This window comes from Terrapene carolina, unplaced genomic scaffold (assembly GCF_002925995.2).
Source record: "Terrapene carolina triunguis isolate 2854851 unplaced genomic scaffold, T_m_triunguis-2.0 Scaffold68, whole genome shotgun sequence".
NCBI lineage: Eukaryota > Metazoa > Chordata > Testudines > Emydidae > Terrapene > Terrapene triunguis.
Window position 1 is genome coordinate 10,610,828 of NW_020664419.1, and position 14,209 is coordinate 10,625,036.

Below are 14,209 nucleotides of genomic sequence, written 5' to 3' on the forward strand. Positions count from 1 at the left end.
AACAAATTTATTCTTGAAAAGCACTTAGTACAATTCATCAAAAACAATTTGAGCGTAACCAAAAAGCAATTAAGATGGCACATTGCTGCCAGATCCTCTAAAGAATCAGAGAAATAAAAAAAAAAAAAATCTCAAAAAATAATTTTGGCCCAGATTCTGTAAACACTTCACTTACATGCATGAGTGTTTGCAGGATTGGGATGTTAAGCCAGATCCCTGTGCCAGACAGACCTCCACTAAAATCAGTGGGGCACTAAATGAGCACAGGAATCTGCCCATCCTGGTCAGCTTGTAGGATTAGTGCCTTAAGGCCTGACCTAAGCAACGCTCCCACTGGCTTCAGTGGTGCAGAATCAGATCGTTGCTTTGTAATTATCATTATTTCTTTCCTTTGGTTACAATAATCCCTGCACCCCCTTCACCTTCTTCTTCCATGCTTGTCTGTGCTGTCTTCTACACTTGGAACTCCCACCCTATCCCCTTGCGCAGGGCACTCATCCTCCAATCATTCAAATCTCTCCTTAAAAAACAAAACCCTGTGAGGCCCATAAACCCTAAATTACTGTATCTCTAAAATATACTGTCACACTAAAACAAACAAATCCACAAAACCTGAGTTACTGTAACACCATCCTCTGGATCTCCCAATACATGTGAGTCCAATCATTGTCTATACAGGAATATAGTCAATGCAGGAGGACTGAAACCTAAGCTTCTGAGTGCAGGGATAGTACTTTCTCTTGTACAGCATAGGGAATAACAACAGTAATCATTTTTGCATCTGCTACAAATGATGAATACATGCGTGTCCTTATAAGACACACAACAGATATCGTTCTATGGCAATTATTTTTAGAGAGAGAGAGAAAGATTCCTATCTCATAGAACTGGAAGGGACCCTGAAAGGTTATTGAGTCCAGTCCAGCCCCCTGCCTTCACTAACAGGACCAAGTACTGATTTTGCCCCAGATCCTTAAGTGGCTCCCTCAAGGATTGAACTCACAACCCTGGGTTTAGCAGGCCAATGCTCAAACCACTGAGCTCTCCCTCCCAGAATATCTCTGGGGACAACTGCAATTTAGTTGACAATGTTTTTGGATAGAAGCTCACAATTGCCATTTAAAATTTTGATAAACAAGATATCAGAATTGAGGCAGGTTTTATATTAGAATTTTGGAATTTAGGTTGAATGTCAGGGAAATTTCTTGGACAGAAAGATCTAGCAGTTTACGGAAGAATCTTCCAAAGGAGTAGAGAAAGCTCATTTGTGACATTTAAAGCACTAAGAAAATATACATTTAAAAGCACTGGAACATCCACCGCAGGGAACAAGCCTACATTGGAAGCGGGGTGGACAACATGCTCCAGATTCCATCACAATTTATCCCTAATGGTCCCATAAGCACAAAAGCCTACATGTGCATTTGCCCTGTGTTGAAAAAACTGGCATTTTAGATCACAGCTACAATGGTATTTCATATCTGGATGTAAAAAGGTTTCAGAGTAGCAGCCGTGTTAGTCTGTATCCGCAAAAAGAACAGGAGTACTTGTGGCAGCTTAGAGACTAACAAATTTATTAGAGCATAAGCTTTCGTGGGCTACAACCCACTTCTTCGTATGCATACGTATAGCCCACGAAAGCTTATGCTCTAATAAATTTGTTAGTCTCTAAGGTGCCACAAGTACTCCTGTTCTTTTTGTGGATGTAAAAAGTAATTTAAGTCCAATTCTGCCACCCTTACTCACGCAGAGTTGGATTTTACTCACAAGCAGTCCTCTGACTTCATTGTGCTATTCAGTGTGAGTATGAGGGACAAAATCTGGCCCTTAAGGCACTATGAATTCAGTAACAATGGTTTTAATAAGTACAGAAATAAAGTCTAAAGAATAAAATATTAATATTATGCACCACCACTAGGAATCCACTTTAAAACTTAAGGCCTATGGGAGTAGCATGCACCAGGCCCACACCCACAGTCTTTCAAAGTGATAACTATAATAATGTATTTATACCTACTATAATTATCTGAACACAGGTAGATATTTAGTATAGTAAAAAATAGTATTTGTAATATCTAATCTAGATCATACCATTGGATCCTACAGTTCTTGTTTCATTTTGGAAGCTTTTAGACCGAGTCCCATACTGCCCTGAAAAATGGCTAGCTTGAGGTGATACTTCATTCCATGCACCATTCTGAGAAGGATGGAGGCTCGCCTGGGAGTCTGCAAGGGCAGTCAGGCGCTGGGCCCATGCTATATCTAAATCCTGGGGTTCTTCCTTCAGTTTTTCTCCTTCTTTGCCAACTCGCTGATAAATTCTTCCAGTGCTGTCATTCAGTAATCTTCTCATCCCTGTAATTTGTTTTTTAATTTCCCGGCTTTCATCTCCTAATGAAAACAGAGCCACAGTTATCACTGTAAATTTGCAAAAATGGTAATGGGTAGAGATTAGTGATTTTAGATGCCAATAAGAGTTTCTAGCTGCTGGACTACAAAACAACAAATAAATAAAAATAAAAGACATACTCGAGTGGTAGTTATGTATTGTGCCCTGCTTTAATACAGCAGTAGTTGGGATATCCATGGTTAAAAAACCCTCTCATCTTGGCTTTCCTAATACTGTTTTTAAAACTCTTACATATACCATACCATGGTTTTTAAAGCTCTTACGTATACCATACAATGGTGTTTGCTGTTTTCTGCTGAAGGAAACAACAATGGGTACAGCTGTTTCAAATACACTATCATTTTATGAGCCTAATCCTATTCAGACATTGACATCAATTGGAGTTTCATCTGAGTTAAAGGGTGCAGGATCAGATTGTAAAGAGAGGAGCCAGATACCTATTAAGGGATAGGCCCAGCTCCCGTTGAAATCAACAACATAGCTCCTATTGACTTTAATTGGAAAAGGATCAGTCCCTTGGTCCTCAGAATTTCATCATAATGGGATACATAGAAATAAATTTAAAAACAGCTAATATCTGTACAACCTTATATAGCCAAACTTCTGGATGCCTTAAAATGCAGATTATATGAGAAAAAAGAAAATATATACAAGAAAAATGTAACTGTTTCAAATAAATTCAGCACATTTAAATAATAACAATTACATACTTAATGCTCTCAGCACCGTTTAAGAATTAATTTTATGTATGAAACTACTGATTGCACAATGAATATATATGTTTTGGGCAGATAGTAGCTATTTTTCTCATTAAAGTAAGCATTACATTTCATTAGTAATAAGGAAATATTCATAACTACTTCTGAAATAAGAAGCTTCTATTTTTTACTGGTAATAGAAAAAAAAATCAAACATCATAAGCAAGAGGAATAATGAAGATCAAGAAACTGATCAAATCAATCCTCCTCTTAGAATACATTTAAGACAGTGCTACTTGGAATCATCTGTTCTTTAGAAAAGATTTCAATTTCCATTCTTACATACCACCCCAAAATAAGACATTTTTTAGGAAAAATAACTGTACAAAACAGATTTTGGGAAGAAATGTATAATGGCTCCAATTCAGCAAGGTCCTTAAACACATGCACAACTTCAGGAATGTGAATAGCCAGTCTCATCAACTTCAATGAGACTATTCATGAAAATTAGGCTGTTGTGATGCCTAAAATACTTGATAACAGTTAGGCAGTTGAGAACACAGCACATCATGTGGACCAACATGGTCTCATTGTTTCCTTGTACTCCCCCGTCTGTATCCATTTGCTGTCTCTTGTCTTACAGATTGTAAGATCTTTGGGGTACGGACTGTCTTCTTGTTGTGTCTGTACAACATATTCTGGGGGGAATTCTGCGCCACTGCACAATGCAGAATTTTGCAGAAATTAATGTTGTGCACGCAGAATTTCCTTTCCCCCACAGAAATGGGCAGCAGTGCTGCTAGCCACCACTAGAGGCTGCTGGACTTGGAAGAGCCCACCTTGCACACAAAGACACTGCTGGGGGGAGGGAGAGGGAGCCAGAGGGTTCCTGGCAGCTGCAGTTCCCAGAGTGCCCTGAGGGAAGGAGAGGACGGCATGCAGGAAACTCTGTGCAAGCCTGAGACTGAGCATCAAGCTGTTTCTCCCTCTTGGATCCCGGGGCTCTGGAGAGGGGAGGGGGACAGGTGTCTGGGCAAGGGGGGCCCCACAGCTGGGCTCTGGGGAGGAGGGGGTTCGGGTGTATTGGTTGGGGGGTAGCAACAGGTGGGCTCTGGGAAGGAGGGGTTGGGGGTCTCTGGTCCGCTAGCTGGGCTTGGAACGTGGCAGAGAAACAGGAACTGGATTGTCATAGGGGTTTCTTTAACTCTCCACTCCTGGGGGAATTTTTGTGTGTGTCTGTATTGTTACAGACGTACTTGCTGATAGGTATTTTGAAATAAATTACCAAAATAATTGACACTGGCATGATTATGGAGTGTTATTTTGACAAATAAAATTTGCAGAATTTTAAAATATTGTGTGCAGAATTTTTAAATTTTTGGCACAGAAATTTGAATTTTTTGGTGCAGATTGCCCCCAGGAGTAACAACACTTAGCGCAATGGGGTCCTGGTCCATGACTGCGGCTCCTAGGTGATACAACAATACAAATAATAGCAGCTATGTGCTTTGGTACTTTGCTGAACTGGAGCCTACTTTTTTTTTTTTTTTTTTTTTTTAAACTAATACACAATATGGGTCTGTAATTGTGCATCCTGCAACCCCAGTGTGCCCATGGGGCCAGCTATGTTGGAGGAGAGCTTCGGTCTTGAGTGGAGAATAAACATGGGAGGACAGCTGCAAAATCTATCTCCAGAGAATCACTGCATCTCCCATCTGACTTAGCTTCAACATTGCCAGGGCTGGCTCTGCTCCACTGTGGAGCTGTGCGTAAAAGTGGCAAAATCTTGCCCTATTTTAATATATCACAAGCATTGTTCAAGAGAAATGCTCATAACCAAGGTGTATGACAAAACATACTTACTATTTCTTGTTCAACTATAACTCTTCTATGCCAAAGCGTAACTAATTTGTAATTTTCAAGTGGCCTATCTTCAAGCTGTCTTAATAAAGCTCAGATACTACTTATTCTGAGGAATGGATGTGCTCTCTTTAAAATAATGTTAAACTGTTTCCTTAATGAGTGAGAATTTGTGTACAGAATTTACAATACTGCTTTGAGAATCATCAAAATACTTCAAATTAAAACAGGTACAAACTGAATTCTCCCCCGACAAATGCATGTGTGCTTCCAGGTGCTAAATATTTAACTGTATTAAGTAACAACAGTGTATTTATAGCAACTTGAATTAATGAAACACCACTGGTAATGTTGTAATGTAATGCCTAAACCCCTACTTCACCAGTATGTTTTCACTATTTTTCTTTATTGTTATACTTTACCTGTATGTAGTATGTTGTCTAAATGCAGGTCATTGTGTACTTTTCATATAGATTAATTTCATGGGCTATCTTTATCACAGTGGTACATAGAACTACCTAATTTTGCTACCCCACGTTGTGAAAAAAATTATATGATTATACTGTAGTAGCTAAGAAATGGTATGTGATCATGAAATGAAAATCTCTACTGAAATACATGTATAGGCTCAAGAGGGAAGAGTTAAAATTACACCTTCATCCTTTGGTTTGGCATTTCCTGACTGAGTGCATAAATTAAACAAATAACCTTAATGTTCCCTTAGCACAGTTTTAACTTCCAATTTTTTATTTTAAATAAAAAGTAGGAAATATTTTAAAAATATAGTCAGTTTTACCTTTTACTTTACACAGCTTCAAAGTTTTGCTGAATTACAAATAATCGCATGAGAGCATTCAAGTTCTTCCATTCAGAACATCATCAGAATGCTGCCTTCCTGGACAAAGGCCAGCAAAACTCAGCTGCCGTATTTGAAGAATTTACACGGACCAATTCAAAGCACTTCAGGGGACCAGGGAGTTTAAAGCACACAACTACACAAATGTGCATGCCCAGTGCATCCTTTCTTACGTGCATCGCTAATGAGCCAGCCAAAACTCTCATACTCAGGCTATATGATTTACAAACACTTGGTCAAAAGAAAGTGAATTTCTCCTGGCACAAAAACATGCAACCCTCCTCTGCAAGGACTATTTCCATACCAAAACACAACTTTCAATCTTCAGCTGTTTCTGCTGTAATCCTCTTCAGACGTCACCAAATTATGGTTTTGAAATACAGGCAATTATGAAGGCCAGTCAGTAGAAAAGGTGGGAATAGGACTGCCAACCTCATGCCTCCCTGCTCTGTGCACATTTCCCTAGATTAAGGAAGTATTTTGGCTGAGAAAATAGAGGCAGGAGGGGGATCCTTTTTATCAAATGATAGGTTTTCCAAAACAACTGAAAAGTTGTCCTGGCTGTTTTGTAGCTATCTGCGATTAGTCATTTCACTTTATAGCTAAATTATGCACATCTGGTATAGCAACATTCCCTCATTGTACACTTTGGCCCCAGTCCTGCCAGCCCCTGAGCCCATGTGGAACCCCAGTGAAGTTAAAAAGGTCCACATGGGTGCAGACATCCATCTCAGCAGAGCAATTTACAGGATCAGGTTCTTAGGGTCAGATCCTCCATCAGTGGGAGTTCTGCTATTGACTTCAATAGGAGCAGGAGATAGCCCTGGATGAGCTTAGCAAAGGGGGGAAAAAGCATCCTTTGCTGTGTGTGCTTGGTATAAGATTTTCAAAAGCTTATAATCAGTCAGATCAAAAACATTTTCCCCTGGAGCAAGGCTACTGTCCTTTCATGCTACATTACAACTATTAAACTATAGCTAGATGTTTCATCTGGAGGGCTGTTCAATGTATAGCTAAATAAATAAGGTTGCATGATTTTTTTAAAATGAAAAGTGTACTTCAAATCCACCCCTCACTAGGAATGCTAGGAACAATTAAGAAAAGGATAGATAATAAGGCCGAAAATACCACATTGCCTCTATATAAATCCATGGTACACCCACATCTTGAATACTGTGTGAAGATGTGGTCGCCCCGTCTCAAAAAAGATATATTTGAATTGGAAAAGGTTCAGAAAAGGGCAACAAAAATGATTAGGGGTATGGAACAGCTTCCATATGAGGAGAGATTAATAAGACTGGGACTTTCAGCTTGGAAAAGAGACGACTAAGGGGGGGATATAATTGAGGTCTATAAAATCATGACTGGTGTGGAGAAAGTAAATAAGGAAGTGTTATTTACTCCTTCTCATAACACAAGAACTAGGGGGTCACCAAATGAAATTAAGAGACAGCAGGTTTAAACCAAACAAAAGGAAGTATTTCTTCATACAACACACAGTCAGTCTGTGGAACTCTTTGCCAGAGGATGTTGTGAAGGCCAAGACATAACAGAGTTCAAAAAAGAACTAGGTAAGTTCATGGAGGATAGGTCCATCAATGGCTATTAGCCAGGATGGGCAAGGATGATGTCCCTAGCCTCTGTTTGCCAAAAGCTGGGAATGGGCGAGAGGGGATGGATCACTTGATGATTACCTGTTCTGTTCATTCCCTCTGGGGCACCTGGCATTGGCCACTGTTGGAAGACAGGATACTGGGCTAGATGAACCTTTGGTCTGACCCAGTAGGGCCGTTCTTATTTGAAAACACAGCTATATATAAGAAACCCTTTTGCAAGTTTAACTATAGTAGCTGCTGACAAAAAAACCATACCTGGATATAATTCTATTAAAACTAACAAGTAACTTCATAGACTTACGTAAAGTCAACTTTTTCTGTATGAATAAATTGTGGAGGATATTATTCCTGGAACAGAATATATTCTTGGAATTACTGAGTAATTTATGCACTGTTCCACCATTCCAAGTACACATTATTTATTTTATCATGACAAAATAAAGTTATTAATCTGCTGACTTCCATTTTAACAATGTGAAATGCTGTAAAATGCACAGACACCTGCATTACTGTACATTTCAGTTCCACTTTATATCAGCCATAAACATCTCTGTTTTGGACACCTCTTCAAAACAAATGCACACAGCATACTGTATGTGGCATTCGATTTTATGAAACTATAAAAGTTCTTCACTGTTAATTACACAGACAAATGTCTCATCACACATTTGGCTACCAGGATAATAATTAGTTTTCCACATTAACCTTTCAAAGACAGAGCATGAATTTCAAGTCAAAAGCACTGTAAAAAGACTCAGCTAGGAGGTACCTTACATTATACTTTAACATTTTTGTGAAGATAATAAAATACAAAGACTGAAGAAAACAAATTATGTATGCAATCAACATTTTAAAAGCCATTGTGTCTATATGTAACAGTATTGTCTGCATGATACAGTGGTACAATCCTCTCAAGGACTTGCATGCTCATCTCTGAGCTAACATTTTTGTGCTAAAACAGACATGCTGTCAGTATCTGCCAGACAGTTATGGGGCTTTACTGATTCAAACATCAGACCCAGAGCCTGAGCCTGACAACTTTTACTCATGAATTTAATGGGACTATTCAGGATCAGAGATACTGGATTTGCTTTCAAATCCAACTCTCACTGATGTCAACTGAAAGACTCATATTGACTTCACTGGGAGGTGGATCAGGCCTTTAATGAGGGGATGTCTTGAGTATCTTCAAGTCTTGCTGAAGTCCATGGGTTAAGACACAGCTCTTTTCTGCAGAGGCTCAGAGCCTCTCAAGATCAGACTCTAGATAAGACAGGAGTGGAAATGTAAAAGGAAGAGTACACGGCCACAAAAATGATGAGCGGCTCAGTGATAACTAGTTCTATCAAGCTGTAGTTAAAGCAGACTATATATTACATCTCTGTTTTCTTTACACATTTTTGACTGTTGATTTAATTCAATTTTGCGATGGCAGTATTAGCAGCCAGGCTACAGAGGTGAAAGGACATTACATTAAGACATTACATTAATCCTCTGTCCCACCCAGGGCAGAAGCAACACCAAACAAATAGCAGCTTCCTGGAAATTGAATTTCTGTTATCCAGATGTCAAAGATGTAATACCCCAATTACACAAACTATTGCCAGTGAAGCATGCTAGTGAATATGCAATGTAAATGGGGTGAACAGAGAGCTGCAAAACTGCCCACTCAGCATCTGGCTCTGACAGTGAGTGATAATTAGCACTCTGTGTAGACTCTAATAAACATTTATGTCTGAAACTACAACTTTTAGCAATGTTAATAAAGGATATATTGGCAATTTGTAAAATAAAAAGGTCTTGAAGAGACTGTCATATTAAACAATGGCATACAGCTCTTTGCACTGCCCCCTAATTGCAAATGGCTAAACTGTGTTGCTCATAAATTAATTGACACAAGAACATACCTAAAAAAACTGATTGTGTTTCTTTGGTCTCCCCATTAACATCATTGCTGTAGTCAGAGATCTTATATACCTCATGATGATAATCTGGAATGAAAAAGGATAAAAAAAATTAGAGCTCAAGTGATCTGGAAAAAATGAATGCTGAACACACTGCTACAGCTTTACTACATCAATTATCAATATATCTGCAGTTTATTCCATGTACATCAAATTAACCACAGAAAATGTGCTCTGTATCAGCACTTCCTAAAAAACTTTGCTCACACTGAAGAGAACTAGGGTGACCAGTCAGCAAATGTGAAAAATCGGGACGGGGGTGGGGGGTAATAGGAGCCTATATAAGAAAAAGACCCAAAAGTCGGGACTGTCCCTATAAAATCGGGACATCTGGTCACCCTAAAGAGAACTGAAATATTTCACAGATTTTTGGGACAAGTTATGCCTGGCGTAAATTACTATGTTCATTTTCACACTAAATTATTTCACCAGATGCCTATTATCTGGATTCTTGCCTTACAGATGGAATGCAAATATATAACGTAAATGAAAACGTTACCCTCTTATAGGCCCAGGGAAACTTTCACACTACCTCAAAACAAAATTAGTGATATACATTATGGGATAAATTTTTAGCTCTGTGGCCTGATCCTGTGCCGCTGATGTCATTTGGCCATTGAATTCCTATGGGACCAGATTTGGGCGCTATATATGGATATTGACTCGTGGCAATTGATTTCCACGGCCATCATAAAAATATTGATTTTCTATTTCAAATGAAATGCAACTTGGATAAACAGTCTGAGCTCTGACCACGGGTGTGCATTTAGTGAAAACAACTACACTCTCTACATGCACACAAGAAGAGAGTAGCATTTACAACAGGGAATACTGGGAGACAGCACGCCAGGATTCTATTTCTGACTCTGCTACTGACACACCTGACAGTGACCGTGACCTTGTGACTGTGTGACCTTGGGAAAATCACTTTGGACTGAATAATAAGGTACTAAGCAGCTCTTGTGAAATGTTGCACACATTCAATTCTACTGACTTTAATGAGACTTGAGCATGTTCAGCACCTCACCAGGACTGGGTTCTCGAATTCCATGCGTCTCAGTTTCTCCCTCTGTAAAGTGTTTTTATAAGATTCACTTGCTTCATAAAGGTGTTGTGAGGCTTCCTTAATTAATGTGTGGGAAAGTGCTTTGAGATATTCGGAAACATGGCACAACAGAAGCGAGGAATATTATGTTCACTCCTTTTATGAGAAAGGCACCTGCCTCTCTGACAAAATAATCAGGTCCAGAATGTAAAGATCCCCTAATATACGGACTTTATTGTTACTTATTTTGTAAAGCACTACTAGTGTGACTAACTCAAAAAAAAAAAAAAAAAAGACACTCTCCAGCAGCAAACCAAAATCACACATAATACAGCAACATGACAGACAGACAGAAGGGCTGTAAGGGAAGGATGAGGACGGTGAACATAAGGAAGAAAAGGTGAAGAAGTGAGTGATGATAGGTAAGTCAGAAGAAATGAGATTTGGTTTTGGGTTTTTTGGATGGGGCAGATAGATGGATGAAGGAGAATTAAGTTGCACAGCACATGGGACTAAAGATAAAGTTCCAGGCACAGAGGTGGGAAAAGCTAAGTCTCTTTTGTGAGAATTATAAAAAAGAGGATTTACCAGAATCTGATACATTATTCATTTTTTCCTATATTTTGATACCTCCTGGTGAAGATTGTCAAAATCTGGGCAAAAATGTGTAATAATGCTTAAGAACTATAGTGAGGGGCAGATTCATAATGCTTAGAGAAACAGATTGCATGCTGTCTCTCTAAAATTTTTCCTGTCTCCAGTTAGATATGGTACTCTTCACTGTTTCTTAACTGTTCTATGACCGTTTCTGCATTTCACCCAGAGGTGGCTGCATTGGAGGTATACACAATTTTATGTATACAGTAGTCTGAATTAGTTCAATATGATGATAAAGTTCTTTGACAGGTTTCAGAGTAGCAGCCGTGTTAGTCTGTATCCGCAAAAAGAACAGGAGTACTTGTGGCACCTTAGAGACTAACAAATTTATTAGAGCATAAGCTTTCGTGGGCTACAGCCCACTTCTTCAGATGCATATAGAATGGAACATATATTGAGGAGATATATATACACACATACAGAGAGCATGAACAGGTGGGAGTTGTCTTTGAGATTTCTTGGAATGAAAGAGGCTACAGTATACAGTAAACGTGACAATAGTTTACATAATATAAGTCAATATAACAGTGGGTGTCTCCCTTAGTCCTTTCTTCTACCTGCGATGTCATAGTCCAGGGCCTATGAAATCCCTATCAATTTCCTCACAGTAAACACTAAACTATGACACTACTGAATGACCCAAGCAGGAAGCACCGGCTGGGTAGCAGGGAGACACCTATTTATACATAATTATCTTGGTAATCAACTTGCATAGGAAATGGGGGGGGGGGAGGGTAACATGAAAGCTGAATCTTACTTTGTTAAAATACAATTTTTATCTTCTCCATTCTCCCAGAATCAAAATACAACTTTCTCAGAAATTGTGTTTAGTGTGGCTGGTCTCTTTAAATTTCTATAACCAGAAGGGTTCTCAGACAAACCAAAAATAGCTAAGAATTCAATAGTGAAAATTGGTTATCTATGATTTAAAGTTAAAAGTATTATTCAAAAAATTATCAATCTACATTACAAATGACACCTTAAGACTGAATGTTTGTCAAATATTAATTTACTTTTGACTATTTGTGTTATTCTTCACTTCTTACAGTTTATTCAACTTGGAAATACAAACAACTAATCAGTTTCATTTTCAGATCCTCATACTCTAGCACAATTCGGCAATGCTTATATTATAAGCAATGCAAGAGAATATAATTGTTAAAAAAAAAAAACCTGTTTCCTTTGGAACGTTAAACCCCAGATATGGCCAGCAGAAATGTGTTTGCAAATGTTTGTTTTTACAAAACCTACGGTAGTTTTTTGGCCAATTTTGACCTGACCGTATTCCTTTAGATTAAAAAAAAAGTTATGTCCAATGCTCAAGATTCTACAGTACTGTAATGTTAAAATTAAAACATTTAATTGTTCAATGTTTCCTCAAAGTGAGGTTATTTTCATTTTTAAATTCCTTTGCTTCCCGTTTGTTTTAATCTAACGTTGACTGAAGAGGGATGCCTAAATATACTAAGTGCAAAACCTTCACATTAAAAAAAAAAAGGGTGACATTACACCAAAGAAGTCACTTGCCTTGAACTTAACATGCAGGACACACACAGCATTCCAGGGAGATATTTCAGTTCAATACTTTAAAACACGGAAGTCAAATCAATGAGAGTAAAAGATCTAATCAGCTGGAGTAGCAGTACATACCCCCACCAAAATAAAACGCTAAGGCTGTAAAGTCCACCTGTGAAAATGACCACCAGCGACTCTATCTTATTTTTAAAAAGATCGAAATAGAGGTCTGTTTTTTTCCCCGACATAAATCCAAGTATTTTCTTAACCATCCCTTTTAAAACACCCTCTTCTTTTCGTAAAGCAAACACACACCGAGCGAACAAGTTACATGCCAGGAATTCTTCCTTACCCATGTACAATTAATTAGCTGCGTTGATTTTTTTTTAAAGCAACCTCTATTAGGGTTTTCTTTGAAATACGTGTATGTACGCAATCAACAGGAAAGAAAAAAACCCTCCACAGGAGTTGAATACCGAAAGGGTTCTCTGTTCCCCAAGTACCATTATTTTGATAATTTCCTGACTCGCTTTTTTTGTTTGACTGGGTTTACAAGGAAATTGAAATCCAACTTTATTTTGGATAACATCTGCCTTGAAAACCATGCCCTCGCTGGGGAAGAGGGGTTTCAGAACAAATCCAAGGAGTTAAATAATAAACAACAGAAGGCAGAAAGACACTGAAGGAGACAGAGGGAAGGGAGAAGCACACATTTCATAACATCCTGCTCTTCTCCTTTGAGACACGTTGAGCCGAAAGTCCTTTTGAGAGACAAATACGCAAAAAGTCACGCACCAAGCCGCCCCCCACCAGCACCGCTTTACCTTGGTTGATCAGTTTAAAGCTTTGGGATTTCCTGCTCCTCTTCCTCTCAGTAAACTCCATGGTGTGGGCAGAAGGCAGGAGGAGGAAGAAAGGAAGGAGAAAGGGGATGGCACAGAGCGAGTTGGAGGCTGAACAGCCACCCAGCCGCAGGACCAAGGTCCGTCCCTTTAATCAGCAAAAATAAACCGGGGCTGGGAGATTTCAGTTCCAACTGCGGATCGGCGGCGATCTGGGGCAAGTTGGCTCCGGGCTCCCTCCTTCCCCCCGGATCCAACCCCAAACTTTGCGGGGGGCTGCTCGCCCGGCGCAGGGGAAGCCCTCGCTGTGTGCGGGGAGCCGGCCGGGCCGCCTCCGGGGAGCCACCGCCGCCGCCAAGGGAAGCGCTCCGCGGCTGGCGTGTGTCGCTACCTCAGCGGCGCCTGGGACCCCGCTGCCACCTGCTGGGGGAAGCCTGCGCGCACCACAGCGCGCCCCGTGGTGGCTGAGGGAGCCTGGCCCGCAGGCCGCCACCCCGAGGCCGGCCCGCAGCCCCACGCCACGCCGAGGCGGCGGCGGTGGCAGCGGGCCCCAAGGGAGCTGGGAGGGGGCTGGGGGAGGAGCAGGACAGCGGTTTCAGCCTCATGGTCGTGAATGAAGAGGACGGCGAGGTGCTTCTGCGCCTCCCCCTCCTCTGCCGGCCCGGAGGGGGGTGGATCGGGGTCTGGTTATCGGAGGGGGAGGGGGACGCAGGGGCGGCGCCATTTTGTGCCCCCGTCCCCAGTGC

The 14,209-nt window shown here is 40.2% G+C and overlaps 1 protein-coding gene across 3 annotated transcripts in view; it reads right to left on the reverse strand.

Annotated features, from left to right (window-relative positions):
- Nucleotides 1-14,009, reverse strand: part of BEND7 (BEN domain containing 7) — a 56,124-nt gene extending 42,115 nt beyond the window's left edge. For 2 of the 3 annotated variants that reach the window (XM_026648644.2, XM_026648643.2), the window contains exons 1-3: nt 13,446-14,009; nt 9,348-9,431; nt 2,092-2,391 (exon numbers count right to left, since the gene is read on the reverse strand). In XM_026648644.2, the coding sequence (XP_026504429.1) occupies nt 2,092-2,391; nt 9,348-9,431; nt 13,446-13,506 (445 nt within the window). In that variant the 5' untranslated portion in view covers nt 13,507-14,009. Of the gene's footprint in view, nt 1-2,091; nt 2,392-2,847; nt 2,914-9,347; nt 9,432-13,445 lie in introns of those variants that run through there. The other variant, XM_026648645.1, reaches the window with a different exon arrangement.
- Nucleotides 14,010-14,209: the final 200 nt, after the last annotated feature.